This window comes from Pleurodeles waltl, chromosome 7, assembly GCF_031143425.1.
Source record: "Pleurodeles waltl isolate 20211129_DDA chromosome 7, aPleWal1.hap1.20221129, whole genome shotgun sequence".
Taxonomy (NCBI): Eukaryota; Metazoa; Chordata; class Amphibia; order Caudata; family Salamandridae; genus Pleurodeles; species Pleurodeles waltl.
Window position 1 is genome coordinate 1,058,557,718 of NC_090446.1, and position 15,956 is coordinate 1,058,573,673.

At 43.3% G+C, this 15,956-nt stretch overlaps 1 protein-coding gene across 3 annotated transcripts in view; it reads right to left on the bottom strand.

Moving 5' to 3' along the window:
- RNF135 (ring finger protein 135) overlaps positions 1 to 4,063 on the bottom strand; it is a 131,711-nt gene extending 127,648 nt beyond the window's left edge. For all 3 annotated transcript variants that reach the window (XM_069199976.1, XM_069199975.1, XM_069199973.1), the window contains exon 1: positions 3,519 to 4,063. In XM_069199976.1, coding sequence (XP_069056077.1) covers positions 3,519 to 4,049 — 531 coding nt within the window. In that variant the 5' untranslated portion in view covers positions 4,050 to 4,063. The remainder of the gene's footprint in view (positions 1 to 3,518) is intronic.
- Positions 4,064 to 15,956: the final 11,893 nt, after the last annotated feature.

Genomic DNA, 15,956 nt, shown 5'->3' on the forward strand with positions numbered 1-15,956 from the left:
TACCTCGAGTATTCTCTGATGGAGGGTCTGGACCCAGACCCTGTGCGCCAGTAGGTGGTCTGCCTTTATTACCCCAGCATAGTATTTCTTCTTCAGGCACAATGGTCTTGCCTTTTAAAACAATACAGACCTACTGGTTTTACTAATGCTGATTGCTGATGCTGTTCCTCGATGACAAAAAGAGAAAAAAGTGTGCCTTCTAAATCATAAAAGCAATGCCAAAAAAAGTGTAATGATCTGTACATGCAAGCTGATCATCATGAATGCACACATACTCATAACAATGCTACTAAGGCAGCCCATCATGGTGTACATGCATGCATGACCACACCTGCATTCGCATACGGTAAGAGGCCAGCATTTTGGTTCTTGTTGGTAGCCTGTCTCTTTCATTACAGAGCAAATGACAAGAGCCAATCTTTTCCAATCCTTTATCCATGTGGAGGGTCTGTCTTTTCTCCTCACAATGAGTATGTGTCTTCCATTCCTAGCCCCTGAACAGAGTCTGTTCCATGCTTTTGTCCATGGTAAGAATCTATATTTGTTATTAGAACTGGGGAGGCCTTGAATCTAGAGAGTATCTGGGATTTTCTCTTTAAATGTAATTTCAATACTGAGACCTCTTTCATCGTTACTTCTTGATTGATGATTTAATCACACCATTTTCATATATGTAAATATATTTAATTCCCTTAATTTTTTAAAGGAAGAGAATCACTGATATCGTCTTTTCTTTCTTGCTCCATACACAAATATAATCTGAATTAATGTTCATATCATCTTTATCTATGTTTAGTGTATGCCATATCTATACAGGTACTATCCCTTCTCATTCACTCAAATGTACATACCAATCCTGGTAAGGAGAGACAAAAAACACAAAACTATATGAATTCTATCCACGAGTCCCGTCTACTGTCCAGAGACTGTCAACATTATCAACTTTGTACACAAAGTTACGGGCTATCATCAGTTGCCTTCATCAGGATATGCTTAGATTCTGGTGGTTACTAATATACATTTGTCATATATTTTGCAGTGTCTTCAAATATGAAATGTCTTCTCTGACTGAAATAATCTTATCAAATGTTGCTGATTCTTTATCTAATAACAAAAAAATATCCTTGATAAGTGGAGTATGTAGTATTTAGTCTTGTAACTGCTGTGCCAACGCATTGATTAATCACAGAAATTCACAGAGTATTTTTGTCATTCAAGGGTAGATATGATATCCTATTCAAGATGTTTTTTATTCAATTGCTCTGATGTCTTCTCTGTTAAGCTGAAGCTAAATGTATTTTCTAGCTGTGTTCTTTGTTATTCTATTCTCATTCGAAAGGAGTATAATCTCACTTCTCTCTCATCTTTCCACTCTCTTATGCAGAGTACTCCCCATATATGATGATCTCTAAATATTAATAGAAAAATATGCTGAAATTGTAAATAATGTGCCTAAAGTTTGCATGGATTATGTTGTATATACAGCAATAAAGATGGAAAGATGTCAGTGATGCTCTTCGAGCGGCTGGGACACGGACAACAGGTACTCCTACCGGGTATTTCCTTTGGAGTGAGTGTGACTATAAGGGAAACCCTCCCTCCGTTAACTCCCAGACCAGAGGCAATCCGCCTTGAGGCGCAGGGCCTACCCACAGAGAACAAAATGTTCAGGTAGGCCCACCATTATTTCACTCTACCTGCTAAGCATGCTTTCATGCCTTCACCTTTAGGGGATCCATGACTCTGCTGAATGCCCCAGGCCTTCCAGCTCTTAGTGTGGGCAGAAACATGTTAGTCCCTGATTTTTTAGACTCCTTGAGTCATTAATCTCAGCTGAGTCCCTAACATAGATTTTAATCTTACCTACATACACCTACATTAAATCAATTCCTGACCGCATTAGGTGACTTGTAAGGTAATTTTATCTACACCCTATCTGGATCCCTGTAACTACCCAGTCAGATTTACATTTCAGCACTCCCTCAGTAGTTCTTTTAACAACGAGGTTGATTCCGCCCAGGTAGTATCATCTTACCTGGGTGGGGCTAGGTGGTCAAATGATGAAGCATGACACTATAATGTGTGTGAGACTACCTAGTCCGTAAAGGGAACTCCCTCTGTTAGACACAGCCCAAACTACATCCACCCGATACGTATCTCTCCACCTGGTAACTACGCGCTTAGCTAGCACTTCTAGAACTGGGCTTATCATAGTCGAGTTTCTTAAAGTCTTACATTCCACACTTTTAGTGGTATTGTGACTTTCTAGTCTAATTGGGAGTGAGTGTGGGGTTGAACCACTCCCGTTACTCTATCTTTTGTGGTGTAATAAAAATGCTCTTCCTAGCGCCCATGAATCAGCAGGAGCTGCAGAGCCTAATAGACAGAAGGAGACTCAGAGATACTGAGGGGCGGGGGCTAAGAGATATGGAAGGGGGGGCATGGGGGTAACAGACATCCATGGACCTGAAGATAAGTGTCAGGAGACTAGTGAAGTAATGGGGTTTTCAGTCCTGACCAATGTTATGGGGTCATGCAAGCTATAAAAGGTTTCCTCTTCCATAAAGTTCTCCTAAAATTATCCCATTCACACTAACCAAACAATGCTTCTTGAAAAGCCACTACCTACAAATGTGGGTCCTTTTATTTTGGATGTCCAGGCCTGTTTCTGGTCCCAATCTAACTCTGTCAATCTAATGGCTAAACTTCACAATTTGAAACCAAACTTGAGTTTCTGGGTGCAGGTGAATATTTAGTTAATCAAGGCTCTTTTTCTTCATTGTCACAAATGAGGCCACAGTCAAATATGTGAGATCGCGATGTGTGCTGTACAAAAACCTCTAGTGTTTGATTTAGTAACTATAACGTTGCTCCATAAATAATAAGAATCAAAGTCATATGTAGGGTGCATTTGATAAGAGTTGCCTTTTAGTTCAGTAATATTTGTCGCCTTGAAAAAGTTTTCGTTGTTTATTACTTGTTGATGACCTTTTGTCTACTTTACTTTAAAATAAATAAATACAGTAGAGGTGGATAAGTCAACAATTTAAAAGGCAGGTCCGAGCAAGGGGGTCTGCCTTGGCTTTAAGAGCCCGTCAATGAACCGAGCACTGAAAAGGTTTGCCCCTTAAGTCGTGTAACCATCATCATGTAAAACTATAATGAAGTCTCTTCGATTTCAAGTGTGAATTTCTTTGTAACATGCAACAAACGCATTATACGTGATAGTTTTTAAACATGTAATTAGAAACATTCATGCCCCCCACCTCCACCCCTAACGACAATGGCAAAAACAGTAAGCACCAATCATCCAACATTTGGCTCTTTTGGAATGTTTACTTTGCTTAGGGTTCGACTCTACAACTGCACATATAAGTAACTGCTCGAGTCACTGCGTCAGTACGCAAATTGGTAAATTACTCTTTACTAGCAACCCGCACTGCCATCAAATTCATCGTTAATGTATGAATCTCGTTCTTTGGGCAGAGGGGTGGCGCGTTTTGACAGCTGTCACTCACCAGCGCTATCTGCAGTTGTGGGCGCAAGGGCACAGGCTTGCAGTCTGCGTGTTGCTGCGCCGCGCAGGGGGCGCAGAGGGGCTTTTCGTGGAGCGGACAGTACAGCTGCAGGGGCTGGTCATGCTCTCGGCAAGGCCACTGCACCTCCGCGCTGAGTGGTCTCAGCAGAAGGTGGTCCCCGCTGCGGTGCCGAGCGAGGTGCGTCACACAGTAGGAGTAACCGCAGGTCAGGCAGAAGCGCTCCACACGCTCCCCCGCGCAGTCCCGGCACCAGGGCTCTCCGTTGCCCCTCTTGGGCTGCTGCCTCTCCACTAGTTTGGCGATGGTGGTGCTCTTGCTCAACTTGGGCTTCTTCTTGTACACTGTGCAGCACACAGGGCACTTGTACTCCTTAACGCCACTGCGCCAGTGTTTTTCAAGACAGCCCATGCAGAAGGTGTGCCCGCACGGGAGGGTGGTGGGGACCGAGAAAAGGTTATAGCAGATGGGACAGTCCAGCTCACTGTCGGTTTCTTTAGTTGAGGTAGCCATGTTGAAAATGTTCAGCCAGACACAGCTGTGGGAAACAGAAACCGAAAGTACAGAGGAAAGTCGTGGTTGACAGAAACGAAACTCGCTCACGCTGGACGTGAGACGTGTCTAGCAACCGGTGGTTTCTAAGTGTTCCCAACGTTGTCTAACAACTTAAAGAATGGTTAATTGAGGCAGAATGTTGTTACGTATGTCAGGGCGGAGTGTCCTTGGTAGCTTTGTAAAACATAATTAGTTCTAGTGAAAAAGAAACAGGTTGGGTTTAAGAGTGTTTGTGCTATTCGTCTTTACTCTGAATCTTACATATGTATGGTATTTTGTTAAGGCGGTACATGCACTCACGGGCCATCTCAGACTACCAATGATATTAAGCTTGCAGATAGAAACAAAATTATGCAAAGTTTGTTATGGTTTTTGCTAGTCTTTTTCTCCCCGTGCCTAAGTCTTGTGGTGCGTTCCACTACACGTGTGCGTTATTGTTTCGTTGACCCTGTGCCCACATACTTTAAAGATTAGTAGCACAGACATATGGTTGTAGTAGTGCTAACTGACCACGAGCACTCGGGCTCTTTCATTGGTAGGGTCACCTGACAGGTGACACCTGTTTTAGATGGGTGTGAGGTGGGCGTAAGGTCCAGCCCTCGAGGAGTGGCTGTGAACCAAACACTAGAATGTGTTCAGCAGGACAAAACATGCGTGTGTTTGGGTTTGTCCCCCTGAAACTTGGGCCCATGACGCCTCAGCCCTGGATCTAGTTGCTGCTAGTCCAGACGTCTGATTTATCATAGATTATACTGCTACCACAAATGTGGGGTTGTGGGGGTGCTAGCTGTTATGTATCACAGCTACTTCAAAACTATATTTAAAACTGTGATTTCTGACTATAGAGCCCGTACTTTCTGTTTTGAGTTAACTAAAAATGAATCATTTAATGGAAGTTAATTTGTAGACCACCAGGTCCAAGAGCTAACCTTATACAAAGCTTAAGTGCCCACATGGAATCTGGTTTACACGTCAGCTTTATCCTGTTAGGAGATTTTAACTTTCTCATCAAAGCTACTGGGGATGAAGAAACTGAACATTTAGTCAATAATATAATGAGACATGGTCCCAATTCGTTCACCCAGTCACTCATTCGGCAGGACATACCCTTGATCGAATCATCTCAAATAACTCTTTAGTTACTGAGGTGTCATGGTCAGGACGCTATGCGTTTTTAAAGATATTTCTTCCCAATAGGGTAACCCCTATTAGTAGCAGCTGTAACATTGTTAAATCACAAGCCTGGCATTAAATAAATGCAGACAAGTTGAGTAGAACGGTAGTCGATTCTCAAACAGTTTTAGATAACAACTTGGATCTATCATCCATAAACTACACCAGTTGGATTAGCTCAGCAATAGAACAGCTGACTGTCCTAAAATCCCCCAAATATTACAGATGCAAACGTCATGCCCCTTGGTACTCTGATAAACTGCGGTCTCAAAAAAAGGTCTGTCGTAGACAGGAACAGAAATAGTGAAAAAATATGATCCTGTTGAGAAAGAGAGATACAATTAATGAATTAGGGATTATAAAACTATGCTTCTAGCTGAAAAGTCAGACTATTATACCAGGAAAATTTAATCAGTAAAAAACTCTGCCAAAGAACTCTTTCAGACATTTAATTCCCTGGCAAGTTTGAGTAACAATAATTATTTATTGGGAGGATCTCATCCATTTCTTTCAAACGCAAGTTGACAAGGTCTATAATGAGTTCTCAGCTTCTAATCAAACAAGTGACCCTTTTGAAGACCTAGGAAATAAGTCCCTGATCACAACACTCAATTAATTCTCTCCTTTAACAACCAAATAGGTAACAAAACACATTGATGCAATTAAATCTGGGACCCCTTCCGACCCATGCCCACCTAAAGCACTTAAGCTAATACCTGAAATATTAGCCACTTTTCTCACAATGCTGCTAAACAGCATGTTTAAATCAGGCTACCTCCCTAAATTATAGAAAAAAAGGCCTTAATACTATCCATATTACAGAAACATGCTGAACACATTTGAGATGAGCAGCTATCACCCAATTTTCAGACTCTGTTTCCCAGCCAAATTGGCAGAGAAAGCTTGGAACTTTCCCACTTTCTTGACATCAGTGATATACTCGATCCTGACCAATTCGGGTTTATATTTAATCACAGTACAGAATCTTCCTTGCTTTCTGCCACAGAAGGTGACAGAACAATTGTGGACAATGGTGACAAAACAACGCTTATCCATCTATATTTGTCGGCTGCGTTCAACACTATAAATCACTCAGTGTTGCTATCTCATCTTGAGAGAATAGGGATCAAAAACTCTGCCCTGACTTTTCAGTTCCTTTCTCACAAATAGAGAACAGTCAGTTGAGCTGGGAGCCTATTCGTGCAAACCTTTTCCACTCCCTTGTGGAGTTCACCAGGGTTCTTCACTGAATCCTACACATTTCAATGTGTACTCTATGCCTGTAGACAGATTAATCTGCTTCTTCGTGTTCTCTTTAGTGTTGTACACAGATGACACTTAAATTGTGATATCTATCGTAAGTGACCGTGCAGAGGTGTCTATAAGATTTCACAACTGTCTATTGGAAGTAGCAAGATGGATGAAAAAGAATCGCCACAAATTGAATTCAGGTAAAACCGTGGTTCTGCTGTTTGGAAATGACACATCGTTTTGGTCCCCTAATTGGTGGCTTTGCAACTCCTCCATCCCCCTCCAAAAAGGTTAAAAACCTTAGAGTTATTTTTGATGATAGCTGTATTTCTCAGACCAAATCAATCATGTCACATTATCATGCTTCTTCACCTTGAGAATACTTTAAAAAAAATCCCTGCAATCCTCTGTACCTCCAAGAAACAGTGGTAGAAGCCATACTCCTATAAAACATTAACTATTATAACTCAATGTATATTACTCTTCGACATAGACTGCTCACCAAACTTAAAGTTCAAGTACATTGGCTGCCAGTAAAAAAAAGCAAATCATCTTTAAGGCTTTGTGTATTGCACAGAAGGCTCTTCATGAATGGCTGTGGGCCAAAATATCTAAAACATAGGTTACATTGGAATGCTCCCACAAGAACACTTCGTTCTACCCACTCATATAACCTAGTGGCCCCAAAAATCAAAAAACAACCTGGGGCGGATGCTTTATCTTCTCCACTGCAAAACTATCGAATGGGCTACTGGTGCACCTGAAAAACCTAATATAGCTTTCCCATCTTTTGAAAATTCCTCAAAACATGGCTGTTTTCAAATACATAGTTCAAATGATATCCCAGTATGCTTCACTAGGTTTCTGCTCACTTCAGCCTAATGCGGTCTCTATTTTTACCAGTGCCAAGATGCCTACAAAAAAAACAAAAAAACAAGCAGACGTCTATCACTGCTCAGTAGTATCATACTCCTAGCAGTCAATGCAACCTTGCAATTGACCACAAACAACTTTTAAGTCTAGAATATCCTTGACATCATACTTAAGAGTATTCCCTAGTACCCCTGGAAGAGGAGGAAGACAAGGAGTACTAGACTGTGAACGTTTCAGCGAGGATGCAAAAAAGACAGGGTGAACCCTCCGCTGATCTGGTAGAGGAAGCCGGATAGTGGCAGCATTAATGACCATTGTAAAAGAACAAAGAACCTAAGAACCCGCGTACAAACATTTAATGATACGTTGGAATCTTTAAATGCTCAGTCACCTAGTTTATAACGAATAGACTCAGTTCTCTTGGTATCTGATTGTTTGCAGCTTTAAGATGGAGACTGACTGTATGTATGAATGACTTATCTGATGATACTGTTCCAGAGGGCACATTGAGCGGGTGCGTACAGGCATGATTATCATAAGTGTTGTAAACTGATGACACCTTGAGAGAGCTGTGTAATGAATTGCAAACTACTTTCTGACAGTTGCAGCAGCAGGCAGGCCATGAAGGTGGATTATTTCCTTCATAACATTTTTGGAAATGGTTTGTGACTAAGGCAATGTATTTAACCTAATGAAACGCCCTAATTTAGTGAAGAGATCCACAACTACTTACAAGACAGTGCATGAGTCAGATGGAGGTAAGTCTCAATAAAATCCAAGGATGGCATGCTCCAGGGTGGCTGGTTGCAGGAAGAGGCTAAAGAAGTCCCTCAGGTTTCCCATGTGTTAGTTTAAGTTGCTCGTTGGGCACAATGACGTATATCCAACAATTGTTTTATGCATTTGTGGACACAAAAACATACGACTTTATAAATCTTCTGTGTGTCAGATACCTGAATGAGATGCTACTGGAGTGTCATAGTACAACTGTAAGAACTGATTTTACAATTGTTGAGTATATATGCAAATATTATTGACAGGTGTGTTTGTTGTGCTCAAATCCCTTCTGGAAAATTAACAGTAAGACATGTTTGTAAATTCTACTTATTCATCTGGGTCTGGAGTTTACATTGGTACATCCAGAGCACAACGTATTAGAGGTACAAAAATGTGTGTTGTGTCTTCCCGTGTTGATTTCTTGGTCATTATACAATGGTGAAATTAAATCTAGAGAAGAACTATATCCACCTAGCATGTCAATGGTTTTCACACCACACAGATTTCAGAAGTATGATGTTCTTGTGATCTGCCCAAATTGTCATAGAGTATTTGGCACTTCCAAGACACTGGGCTTGATTTAGAGTTCGGTGGACAAGTTACTACTTCACAAACGTGCATAGGTGCACTATATCCAATTGCACTTGTAATATGGACCATGGGCTATCTGTCATGTTTATGACAGAGTAACCTATCCATCAAACTCTAAATTACACCCACTGTTGGCTATCATCAAATACATTGTTTATTGGCTGACCAATCATGGTCTTGAATTGTGTAATGTTGTTGGTTCTCCAATAATATTTGTGAATAATATCCCATCGGATGTAGCTCATCCATTCGTTTGTCTACTTTTAACAGTAATGGCCCCATTTGTAGAATGCCATCCCCAAATGAATGGTCAGGAAACATTTAGATGTCTCAGGATGGGTGCAGATGTAAAGGCTTTCTTAATTGGAGAAACAGAATGTTCAGAATTAGGAATCAATTGGAATGGAATTATTTTTCTATTAATATGAGTAATTGGGGCCACCAAGGAAGAAAAGGATGGTATGACAATAAAAATTGGTAAAACCAATAAATCATTAAAAATCCTTGATGAGTCTGGGTGTTGGTCACTGAATGACAGCTTGGATTTTTTCCTGACCCATGCTGATCGTTGCATCCTAGGAAAGAGGCTTCTGCAGACTCAAAGGAGGATTTGGACAACCTGTCGAACATTAGATGCAACTGAAGGCGCTGTAATACCTCCAGTACATGCTGCCAATATGTTTAAAATTTAGTCTAAATAGAAAACTGCCAATCATCTTGCAAAATATTATTTATGAAATGGTAAAAGGCGACTAATGTATTACATAATCTAAACTGAGTTACAAGGTATTTATAATTATGTTGTTTTTCTCAGTTCATCTACATTCGTGATGCACACTAGATCATATGCCATACGAAGATCTAGTTTAGTGAGCCAGCGGGCACTATGCAACTGGTTTAACAGATGGAAATGAATGATAATGGGAGATGATTCTGAATGGTGACTGCATTCAGCTCCATGTTGTGAATGCAAGGTGCCAGATTTCTGAAAATATTTGTGACCAGCGTGCAGTGATCTGATTGATGCCAGCCCAGCGGGAGTAATGAGTGTCCTTCTTTACCCTTTCTGCTCACACTATAACAGATATAACATCAATTTAATCTCTGGGTCTGCACATTGGGGTAAAGGGGTTGGGAGTTGTGAAAGAAAATGCAGGTTCACTGGCATTGAATCTTACATCCAGTTGTTCTCTTTTGGGTTTGATGCAGCTTCTCTGTACTTCTGTAAGTACGGATGATTTGTGCCTTTAAAAGTGGAAAAGTCCACAATATGAGACAATTATACTTAAAACTAATTTTCTCATTATTCTATACAGTCTTGTACTCAGGGGCGAAGCACCCCAATGGATTGTGAGGAAAGAAAAACTAAAACGATAATAACGCAAAGTTATTATAATTTTATTTTTCCAGGGAGAAGGCAGCGGGCCAATTTGGGCTTGAGGGAGGGGGCCGGAGAAGGGGTATGTGCACTATAAAGTGCATATGTCTGTTTGGCCGGCCATGTTGGGCCGACCAAACAGACAGTCGCACTTCGCATGTTCTCTATCCGGCTGTATTGCAGAGCTGAGTGGAGAACATGCCCAGGCTCCCACTTCTAGTCTGAGCAGCGAAGCAGGCCGCTCAGACCAATCACGACGCTGCTGTTGCTGGCATTATCGTAATTGGCTGGGAGCCTGGGAACAGGAAGAGGACGAGGACAGAGTGGAGACGAAAGCGTCACCCCCACAGGTAAGCTTATTTTTTCTCTTCTTTTCTTTTCAACCTGACCCCCAGCCCCCTCCACCCCCACAACCACCTGCCCTGCTACCCACCCTTGAGTGGCTGGGCAGTACTATAATTACCTGTAAATCTCATTAGTTTAATTAATGCCTAATCCTGTGTCTTAGGATAGCATCTTATTATTCTTGACTTCTATTGCATGAAACAAAAATAAACTGTGTTTAACTTCCTCTTCCTTTACACTGTTCTGCTTTATTTAGTCTTGTTCTATCCTTTTTCCTTAGTGTTTTTACCATGTGCCAGCAGGTCTAGTAATAAAGGATAAAATCGTGCATAAGAAAAAATGTGCTACATATTCAGCAGAAACAACAACCTCTAAACTCAACCGCGGCCTCCTTAATATTTTTGAGCAGTGATGTCTTCCAAAAGCAGTGGTGCGTGTCCGCACAAGTGTCCCTTCTGTCCAGTGTACAAACATATGCAATTCTTAAATCTTATCTGTCTAACTCTTTCGTGATAAGTTTTCGTGGAAGTGAGTCAATCTGCGTTGGTGCTTCAAAGGTTCCCACTATATTCATAGGTTTTTGCTGGTCTACATGAATAGGACCCCTTTTCACTTCTCCTGCTAATTAGTTGTTGGTTTTTTGTATAGTAACCACAGTTGTAAAAGTATTTCAGTTCTGCTTGTAGACCTTGATAACAAGTGACCGCTAATGCCTCATCAAACCACATCACCTCAGAAAGATATCTTTGGAAGTGAGCTTCATTGGATGCCAGTTCTTGAGAGCCTTGCTGTGACATAACTAGGCCTAAATGTGAATATTTGGGTGTCTGTCATCGTTCAAGCACATTTAAATTTTCCCATAAATGTTGCAAATTAAAGTAGACAAAAGTTTTGCTTTTAAATTAAATATGTTGCCATATCAAGGTATCCTTTATCATCAATGATAGGACAAATTATGCTTTAACCATGTATTTATTGAGGGCGCTAGAGAGCCAGCGAGCAAGACAGCCGCACTCTTGTGAGGCTCTCGCAGCCCAGACATTAAATCCGTCATAATCCTGCCCCCAGGGAACTTTATGCCACCCAGAATTGGTTCCTGGTTTGGCTGGATAACTACATAGATGCATGAGGGACCAAAAAGTTGCAGCACAGTACACACCGACCTGCTATACGGTAGAGGAGACGGAGGGGCCTGCAAGGCTGGCGGAATAAAGCGGAGCGTGGCCGGCCGCCTTGAGACGTCGGGCGGCCCTGTGGCTAATCACCCGATGCGAGAGCATCAGTAAGTGACCCCGGGGTGAGGATGAAGCCCAGAGACTGGTGGCTAAGAGAGAGCTATCGGTGCTGCTCAGCAGTGCGGTCTACATGAAAGGCGTGCAGCATCTCCGGATCACCGGCAGTACAAAATAACACACAAGGCTGAACCCGGCTGGCGTGGTTGATGAGAGGAGTTCATACCACCCAAATTGGATCCCAGGTATGCTAAATAACTGCTACTAAGCAACCACAAAATTACAGCGCAGTGTACATAAATCCACGTGGTGTTGGAGGAGATGGAAGAGACTGTGCGGCTGGCGAACGCCCTGATGCCAGTGGTGCGATCCTGAGACAAAGCAATATCGCTTGGGGATTCCCCTGACGGAGACTGGCAGAGCCTCCTGAGCAGTGCGAATTAGATAGAGCTGCTACCGGAGAGGGAGGAAGAGGCTTCAGAACGGGGACGATCAAAAGAGGACCCTGACGGCTGGAGGGGCCTGCGGTCTGGTGACACAGTTGGGGCGACAGCTGCTAGATCGGCAACGGGGTGGGGGGAGGCCTGAGTGTAAGGCGGACGACCCCGCAGACCACCAACAGGAAAAGCAGTGCGTGTGGCGGGGCCGGCAGACGGGAGTGAGGCTGACCCAGAGGCAGGAGAGGATGGGAGAGCGGGTGGCCAGGCCCTAAAGATATGGGCCACAACTGCAGTCAGAAACAGAAACTGGGCCCTGGCCCCGTCCATAGCGGAGACGCGGGCGGACAAACTCGGCAACCAGAAGGGTGGACATGGGGAAATAGGATGCCAAACAAGCCAAAAATACAATTTGAGGCAAAAAAACGTCCAGGATGCAACCAGACACCATGGATAGCGAGACACCCATGCAGTCGGAGCCGGGAGAGACCTCAGAAATAGGGGAGATGAAAGCTCTCTTGATTTCACTGCAGTCTGCCATCGCCTCAATAGACACTAAGATGGACAATATGACCGCCAAGTTAGACCTGCTAACTAATAAACTGGAGGACATGCTGGACGCATATCAGTGTCAGGAATAAGACAATGCGCGGTCCAGGTCCTGCCCGAAACTCCGCTGCCCGGCTCTGCAGCGCTTTCTGCGCACAACTTGTCATCCCCTCTTGCTCCAAAGGTGGCCATCAGCGTTGTCTGCCCTGTGGCAAAGCTCATAGAGCTGCAGGTTCAGGACATTGGTGGACAAGATTCACTTATCAGTGCTATTCCATGAAGGGAATACAATTCCCATGTTTTTAGAGGCAGCAGCCATCTTGGGGTGTGGCAGGCCTATAAAGCCCAGCCACACCCAAGCACGTTGCTCACTATTTTGAAGACTTCAATGCAGTCAGACCTTGTGGGGGTTTCTCTGAAGAAGAGCAGAGTTCCTGGATGGCAGAGTGACATCCAATCGAAGTATCCTTGTTTCCATCGTGATTTCAAAAACGAGTAGGTCGTACTCGTAGCGGTAAGGCCTTGATTAATCCAATTTTGGAGGAAGTCGTTACTTCCAGAAGGAAAGCGTTTTCAGTTTCCAGAGTACAGAGGCCTTTGCGCGACGATCAAAGGCTTTTCAGAGCACAGGTGCAAAGCGCCCTTTGCACAGCAATTCAAGCATTTTAGTTCACAGGTGTAAAGCGCTCTAGGCACGACAATTCAAAGCGTTTCAGTCCACAGATGTAAAGCGCTCTTTGCAAGATAATTCAAAGCGCTTCAGTTCACAGATGGAAAGCGCTCTTGGCACGGCAATTCAAAGCGCTTTAGTTCACAGATGTAAAGCGATCTTGGCAGGGCAATTCAAAGCACTTGAGTTCACAGATGTAAAGCGATCTTGGCACGGCAATTCAAAGCGCTTCAGTTCACAGGTGTAAAGCGCTCTTGGCACGGCAATTCAAAGTGCTTCAGTACACAGATGTAAAGCGCTCTTGGCACGGCAATTCAAAGTGCTTCAGTTCACAGATGGAAAGCGCTCTTGGCACAGCAATTCAAAGCGTTTCAATTCACAGATGTAAAGCGCTCTTGGCACGGTAATTCAAAGCGCTTCAGTTCACAGATGTAAAGTGCTCTTGGCACGGCAATTCAAAGCGTTTGAGTTCACAGATGTAAAGTGCTCTTGGCACGGCAATTCAAGAGCTTCAGTTCACAAATGTAAAGCGCTCTTGGCACGGCAATTCAAGCGCTTCAGTTCACAGGTGTAAAGCGCTCTTGGCATGGCAATTCAAGTGCTTCAGTCCACAGATGTAAAGCGCTCTTGGCAAGACAATCAAAGCGTTTCAATCCACAGGAGTAAAAGGTTCTTGGTACAACAATCAAAGTGATTCAGGCCACATGAGTAAAGTGTCCCCTTAGCATAACAAGTGTAGCGTCTCAGGCAAGATAAGTAAAAGCGCTTCCTGGTATTATAAAAATAAAGTGCTTCAAGTTCAATGAGTAAAAACTGTTTGGCCTTTATAGTTGTGAATGTGAAAGTATTTCTGGAGATTAATAAATCATATTTTTTTCATTGTTTTTTGGAAAGCATAATATGTGATAAGCATATTTAATTCTTTGAGATTTTCTAGGTCATGATCAAAATTTTATGTTATAAATGCATAGATGTGACAGGATTGATATTCTGAGTATAATCATAGTCCAAAGCTCTTGCCATCTCTTGATTCTGAGGTCGTAGTTTATTCTTGTTCCATGATTCAAAGAAGGGGCTTTGCCCTCATTTCAAAAGGGGTCTCCATCAGATATCGGAGACGCATTTGAGTCAAGAGTCTATTGATGAGTTATAGTTCTATGAATGAGTAAATGCATATTTGTTCTAACCTTTTCTTTTCAGATCTCTCTCCCTGCTGTTCCCTACCTAATTCCCTTCCCCCGACTGGCTTCATCATAACTCTGTGCTGTAATAGCTTTCTGAGTTGGTGACGCCAGAAGGTGGGCCTATTGCTCAGCAACGTGCAGATCCCGAGGAAAGGGCACAGTGACAATCAGAGGCAAAACAGCGTATTTCAGCAGTCGAAGACACTGTGCAAGCTAAAGGTCAACAGCTGCTACAAATGCACAAAATCTTAAAGATCATTGTGAGCAAAAATGAAAACCTGGAAGCAAGATCCAGAAGAAACAATATACGCACAATGGGAATACCGGAATCCACAGGGCGTATGGAACAGTACGTGGAACACTTACTACATTGTTTGGAGCGGAGGCCTTCGCCAAGATTCTTGTGGTGGAGAGAGCAAATAGAGCGCTGGCAAAAAGACCGCCGCTGGGGGCACAGCCCAGACCAATACTTGCATACCTGCTAAACTGTAGAGACAGGGACACCACACTGAGATTAAGTTGCAAATGCCATCCTCTGCAGTTCGATGGAAATGAGATATCGATCTACCCAGACTTCATGATGGCAGTGCAGGAGGCTCGGAAAAAATACACCGCCGTTAAGCAGAAGCTGAGACAAGCGAATGTAGCTTATGCAATGTTGTACCCAGCCTGCCTAAAGATCAAGCATAAGGGAAAGGACATACTTTTTACCTCACCCCAACAGGCCAGTGACTACATGAAATGGAACAATGAAAGGGAATCACTGGGGCCACGCGCTCGCTCTGAATCGGAAACGGCCTCTGCCTTGTCAGCCCAGGACTGAGCTTGTGGGGTGCGGATAGTATGACCTACGGCACAGCATGGAACAGCTCAACAGTGAGGGACAGGGGGAATAGCCACATTTACCCACCCCCAAGCGCCAATTAACTGCAACCTGAGAGGGACACAGGCAAACCATAAAAAATTGGTGATAACAGACAGCTAATAAACTGTGGCGCTCCCTGGGACTAACACAGGAAGGCCGGGCACCCTCCCTCACTGGGGAGGACCTTCATGCAACCCTCTGGGAGACCCCCAAAGGGAAACACCCCATCTACCCTGGGAGATCCAATGGTTAAAGTTGCTAGTAATCGTTATGATTTCAAAGGGAGGGTTATACTTGGCGGAATTGGGCTGTCACTGTGGGAGCGGGGGGAGGGAAGTTCAAATGTTATCTACAGCTACATCACTACACACCCCTATCACATGAACCAGGTATTCATGACAGGCTACACACAGCTACCCCACCGGCCACAAACCAGCTCATATCCACATCATTAGATGACAGAATATAGAACAGGTGCTAGAAATGATCCACAGGGAAGATATACCATCCTATGGGGCAGACTGTCAAAACGATCCATCA